Raw genomic sequence first — 6866 nt, 5'->3', positions numbered from 1 at the left:
CGTAAATCAATTTCGCTGTCCGCCTATAGAGAGAAGATGAAAAAAAATGTTACATTAAATGATTAATTCGAAAATCAATTGGTTTACAATATAAACATTACAAAGTTAAACATTCGATTGACATTTTCGTCAATTTTTGCTGCTTGTTGACTTTTCAGCAAGCCATTATGTTCGCGCTTCGTATAATATTTATTCTCTTTTCAGTCACTATATGTTTGAATAAAATAAATATACACCGGCCGCTTGCAAGTTCTTTGTACGTTCGCAAAATTGTTGATATTCACTAAATGTCGTGTTTTTTTTTTGTTCAAGTTCTTTCTCTTTCTCGCACGCTCATTCGAAATCGAGAGTCTCGATCTATTCAATAGATGTGATTGGAATTCAACGAAATTTCTTTGGCACCGTACACGTCGTGTCGTAATTCCACAAGATATGCCTACACACAAAATAAACATAACCTCAATTTGCAAATATCTGACATAAATGACACTATATACCAGTTTATACTCATTTTGAATGTATTTCGGATAAACTGGACTAATACAATTGTAATATGTTTGGTGTGTCAAGTTTATATGAAGTCGCGTATTTTGATTTGACATAAAGGCTTACAATACATTTGTATTGCTACAGTTTATCCGGTTTTCCAATATATATTGATTGGATTCATGTATGTTTCTCTCTCTCTCACTTCAATTTGATATGAGACACCAAAATCGAGAAAATAGAAAATAAAAGAGTGAACGGAACAGGTGGCACTTACCCAGTAACTGTAGTGTTCCAAAAAATTGTTCTCCAAGATCGATGTGAAATGTGTCGGCCTTTTAATCACGATAAATTACGCCGGCTAAATTAATTTCTCTGGCCGCAAATGGTTTGGATGTCAACTTCATTCTTTGATCGATGCACTGCTTTATCTCTAATGAGCTAATCAACGGAAGTCATACGGTATTAGTTGGTATTAGTAGATTTATATATATTTTTAATTTCAAATGAAAATGCACCTGGGATCTGGGACCTGAATTTTGTTTGAATTGACTAATTGTTCCGGTAAATAGCTCCTTTATGCTCCTTTTTAGGTTAAGTAATGAATGACAATGTTTTGTGATAAATTCACTAAATGATGTGTCATCGAGACGAATGAGCGCATGAGACGAAGGGAGAGAGAGAGAGAAAGAAAAAAAAGAAAGTGTGTATTGTTCCCGGAATTGTTTGCTTAAGAAAAAATATATCATATATGATATTTATGAATTATTCAATAAAGAAATAAAAAAAATTAATTCCGGAATATTTTATTTATTATTTTTCTTTTCTTTTTTGATATTGTATATAAACTACAACAACGCCATCTAGTGTATGAATTTCATGGTAATTATTATTTACACTAGAAGTACATGGCGCTGATCCCCCATTTTATATTTGTTTGCCAATGTCGCGAGCATGATGTGCACAAAGTACGACGTCATGAAGGAGTTGCATCTAGGTTGGTCACATACACAAAAGAGCACATACCATCAACAAAACGTCCAGTATATTCACGTGATACCCATGCAAATGCCAAACATTTCATTGCATCGCAAGAAACCAGTAGAAATAATGTTGAATATGATGCATTGGAGATGGATGGTGGTACACTTGAAGTTGATGTCGTAGATGATGACATGTTAACGATGTATGAAGAAAATCACCATAACACGGGTAATTTGCAAGCATTGATTATCAACGATAACCCATTCAATGCGTTCCATCTGTCTTCACTTGAATCAGCAAACGCAAACCAAGTTCAACTCAACTCTAACAACAGCCATGACCTACACGCACAAGCCCTTGACTACTTACAACCAATTACTCGCAACGATTCCAACAAATTCGATCTAAATACATTCATGGCAAATCATCCACAAATATGCGTGAAAAAAACATATGAAAAGAAGACACGAGATCACCTCGCACCATTACAAAATTTCGCACCTACAATCCTGCAGACAGAAATCGATCGATATGGTCGAAATCGCTGATGAGTACAACAGCAAAACGAAGAATGAAAATGGTGTTCGAAAATAAGCGCTGAAAAGTAAATACTCTTTATAAAAAAAATTAATTTTATTAAATTTTAGCGATTAATTAATTTGACTCTTTATATATTGTTCATCATACTTATTATATTTCACACTATTTTCTTGCCTTAGATAATTGTTCCATAAAAATAATATGAAAACGACACTCCAAAATAAAGTTCAAAAATATAAATATTATTTTTACGAAAAAAACGTATACGTAAAACCCATAAAATTGAAGAAAGAAGTTTTGTTTAACGTTCTATAGTAATTCAAGTTAAATTAATAAGAAACAAGAAATATCTATATTCAATGTATATTTATGATTTAAAAATTGAATAAAATTCAAACAAATAAAGTCATCAATTTTATTTTTATTTTTTGATGGTATGATGGTATGTGATAAATATAATTTTTTATGCAAAAAATACAGAATGGACACTATTTGATTTAGTGGTTGTCAATCGTTTTTATCTTTTTCTAGACAATGCCACTTATATTCTCTTATTTAGACTCTACAGTCTAAAGTATGTTATGTCGATACATTTGTGCCATGTTAAACCATTTTACATCTCGAGAATTTTCGCTGTAAAAAAAAATAAATTTTATTCAAATTATCTCTATATTTTTTATAAACATTTTTAAATATGAATCGTTGCGGCGAAAAAATAACAAAATTATTTTTACGACCAACAAATGAATCGGTTATAATATTCGTGAGCTCAAGAAAATTGTTTAAGTAAAAGAGCAACATTTTCATATAAAAAATGTATGGTCAAGTTGCAGTTCTATTTTGACAAATTTCTTGAAGTCACGAATATAAGCAATTCTAATTATAAAAAAATAGCAATTCTTTCAACGATTCATATATATAACCTGAAGGAATTTTTCTGAAAATGGAATTTATAATTAAAAAAAACTCAAAAGTTTACCTAGCATTGCCGTGCATGCGCTTATCCATTGAACTTGCTTGTTGCCCAGCTATATGTGGGAAATGATAATCTATTTTTTCATAACCTCTCGGATTATACTGTAAATTATAGTTCAAAAACTGTTCTGGAACATAATTTGAGCTCTGATGGTCATTTGAAACTGCAGGAAAGAACACGCTTGCATGTGCCGTTGAAGATTTTGTAGAACCATTTGATTTGTCTATCACATTATGATTACTTAAAAACGAGAGAAAAAGTAACTTATGTAGCAATTATTCTCGTCGCAGTTTACTGATAATAAATTTCTTTTCAAATATATGTCACCATGGTGTTTTTACCTGTCCAGAATAATTGTTGAATTTACAGTTTGACGATCAGTTGACGAATGAGTCGTAGAATTGCTATTCGATAGGTTTCGATGTGTGCCGATCTGTTGACCATTTGTCACTGCAGGAACGAATACATTTGACCCACACGGTAATGTTTTTTCACTATTGTTTGCCGTTGTAGGCCTCAACTCACATAGATATTCAGTTGATTCCATTGGAGGGTTGGCCACAGTATCATATATTTTTTGGTTTTCATTTGGAGGTGAAACTATTGTTTTCCTATACGTATAGGCGTATTTCAAAACCTTCGATACCATAACTTTTTCCATTATCTGGAGATTGAAGCGTGAATCTTTTGTTAAAACAAGATCATGCAGAAGTTTATTGATATGCACAAGATCTTGAAATGACTTTTTTTTCTCAGAACCTTTTCTGGTTTTTCCCGTCCATGTGTAATATGAAAGTAATTCTTTACTCATAATTGCATAAATGAATTTCTTCAAAATCTTGTCGGTACTACTACTTTGAAAAATATTCTCGGGATCTGGAATCGTACTGAACGCATCTACCTGTGATTCATTAATTAGATTCAATAATAATGAAAAATATGAATATAGCTTTGAAAACAAAATAACATGTTCTTCTGCATAATGACAGTGTTTAAAAGAATTTTAACTCACCACAGATTTCTGAAATTTTGAATCCGCCAATCTTTGTTCAAATAATTCAAATTTCGAATCCTCTTCAAATGGCAAACCAATTGTTTTGAGAAAAATTTGATTCTGTTCATGCATGGGTTGGAACATATTTCCTGATCTGTTTGACTTCATATGTTCGACAGATATCTTAAGTAAATTTCCTTCAAGAGCTCTTATCCTTGCTAGAATATGTTTGGATATATTCAATAACTCTTGAAATGCCTTATCATAATTGCTACTTGTTGGCAGTACATCAGTTTTTGTACAAGAGTCAACAATAACAATATCATCGGGTTTTTGACTAGCATTTGTAACGGTAATGTTATTTTCGATTGGTGATTCTGTTGCCTTTAATACAATACTACAGTCGCTATTTATTGGTTCATCAGATTTTGAACAAACGTCAATAATCACATTTTCATCATTTATTCTTGCAGCGTTAGTCTCAACGTTATTACATTCTATAGATGCCAATATTGGCTTTGATGCATTCACTGACCTATCGATATCATTAAACAAATCGTCAAAGTTGGCCGATACAGCGGTACTAGTGGACTGCATTACAAGATTTTTGGGTAGAGGTTTTAGTCGTTTAACTTTTGCTATCACTTTTGGAGAATCTGGAACGTAATTCGCATCTTCCATCGAATTATCGGAATAAATATTTTCTCTTTCCTCTGGATCTGACAGTTCCCCACATTCACCAAAAAAGGAAGGTCGCTTTCGCTTTCGGGAATGATTCTCATCCAAATTTGTTTCTGCAGGAACTTCTTGACTCTTTACCGAACTCATGTTTCTATGTGAAATAAATTGGTTTTTATATACACTACTATAGTAATTATAGCTTTCGATACAAATCATTAAATAGTCAAGTCACTCAAAATATTGAGGTTATGTTAAAAATACGTATTCATGAATACTGCAGTATTGAACAACAAGACAAAAATTCAAACCAGAAATAATATAAAATTATACAAACCTCGAAAATTTTAATTTTTTTGTATATTCCTTTTTATACTGACTAATTAAAATTATAATTTATACTTGTACAATGTACATACATTCAACACTTTTACACAATTGGTAGCAACTTATAAATTTTGATCTTTTGCACCTGATCCTGAACAAATGTCAATGCTGGAGTATTGCCGCAGTTGAGTACGTTCCCAAAGAACAAAAGAACATATTTATGGTGCATTCAATCACAATAACAGTTCGAGTGTTTAAAAACATGTTTTAATATTATTCATTGGGATGACGTTTGTTTTTAAAATATGTAACACTTCTGCAGAATACTGTCTATTCTACTGTCGAATAACGTCTAAAAAAAATTCCTGTGGTCAATTTATAATAAAGGTATTTTATAATTTATTTTTTGCACATTTAAAATAACAAAAATGGCAAAAATTGATAAAAGGTTAAATGAATCAAAGAAAAAGACAACCATAAAAAGAAAAGGCAGCAATTTCAAAATAAAAGATTGTGTTGTGAATTTGAAACGTTTAAACGACGCTGTGCTGCATGAAGCTGCTAACTCAAAGAAAGAGTTCAATTTGAATATAAAAATTTGTGACGAAAAATTCACTATCGAAAAAAAAAGTATTAATTTGAATGCTTTGAAAACGATTAACATCGGACTAAAAGTGGAATTGAACAAAATTCTTCTTGAAAGTATATCGCAGCCAGTCATATCAAAGCCCAAAACACTCAATCAACTAATTGATGTAGCTTGGCGTGAATGCAAATCATCGAACCAGAAAATTGAACTGAACATTGGTCAAGTCGTATTGGGAAAAATGAAAGGGTATAGTCCATGGCCAGCAATTATTCGAAATTTCACAAAAAACAAGAAACGCGTTCAACTGTACTTCTTCGGAACGGATAATAATGGTGTAGCTGATATTAATGAAACCATCGCATTCGAATCGAGTCATGATGTTGTTAAGTTGTTGTTGTTGCGACCAATATCATCGTTTTTTAAGGGAGTTCGAGAAGCTGAATCAGTCATGGGAATCGAAGATAATCAATCGATAACAAATCAACCATATTCTTTGGAGCAATAAAGGTTTATTTTGATTTTAAAATAACTTTCACAAAATATTTCAATGAATTGATTAACCGTATTTTTAATATTTCAATTTGCAGATGTTTTGCACTTCATGGATTGGTCGAAGGCATGAGTATGCCAAGTAGTGTCATAGATTAGATAGAACCTGCAGGATTACATAGAACAGAAAAGAAGGAAGGAAGAGAAAAACGATTGACGACTGCTGAATCATTTATAATTTAATTTATTTATAAAAAAAAATTCCCAAATACAAGAGCCTTTCACATAATGTGAAAATTGTTTTACTAATTTTAAATTAACATGACAAACTTTCCAAAGTATGTAAAAGCGGCATAAATACGAAGTTACCTTGGTCAAACAAACAAATTAATTTCGCCTTAACGTCATTTACATTATACAGTTGCGTTTCGTCACTTGTTTCGCCGTTTGACTTATAAATAAACATTTTTGAAGAGGTTAGAGGTGTTGTGAAAAATGGCTCTATGCTTTTAACCTGAACTCCACATATTTTGAACGTTGCTCCAAAATTAACTATATCTTTCATTTTTATGATATCATTATTTCGGGATAAAAACCATTGATCACCGTGCCTTTTATTAGATAGCATTACATCCGGATTAATTGTAATATTACAATACGCTTTTCCAGAAAACGAACCACTAGTAAAGTGAGGTATGAAACTAGAAGTATCATTACGAAGAAGTTCTGCGGGATTATTTGCACATTCTTGTTGTATTACTGACGCTTCTATTATCCTGCGTGTGATTTGCTCCAAAGGTAGG

The 6866-nt window shown here is 31.8% G+C and overlaps 1 protein-coding gene across 1 annotated transcript; it reads right to left on the bottom strand.

The window, feature by feature from the left end:
- Positions 1-3323: 3323 nt before the first annotated feature.
- On the bottom strand, positions 3324-4808 carry LOC116342259. Its single transcript, XM_031769768.1, has 2 exons — positions 3999-4808; positions 3324-3887 (listed from the first exon to the last, which is right to left on the bottom strand). Exons 1-2 carry the CDS (start codon positions 4806-4808, stop codon positions 3324-3326), a joined length of 1374 nt encoding a protein of 457 aa, XP_031625628.1.
- Positions 4809-6866: the final 2058 nt, after the last annotated feature.

The sequence above is a fragment of the Contarinia nasturtii genome, unplaced genomic scaffold (assembly GCF_009176525.2).
Source record: "Contarinia nasturtii isolate CC-2019 unplaced genomic scaffold, AAFC_CNas_1.1 Cnas_scaffold_849, whole genome shotgun sequence".
NCBI classification, from domain to species: domain Eukaryota; kingdom Metazoa; phylum Arthropoda; class Insecta; order Diptera; family Cecidomyiidae; genus Contarinia; species Contarinia nasturtii.
The sequence above is the reverse complement of the archived record's forward strand: the minus strand, read 5'-3'. Positions and strand labels throughout refer to the sequence as shown.

Coding starts and splice junctions, on each gene's coding strand:
- LOC116342259 (XM_031769768.1), bottom strand. CDS start 4,808: ATGAGTTCGGTAAAGAGTCAAGAAGTTCCTGCAGAAACAAATTTGGAT. Junction 3,888..3,998: donor CAAAATTTCAGAAATCTGTG/GTGAGTTAAAAT, acceptor AATGAATCACAG/GTAGATGCGTTCAGTACGAT.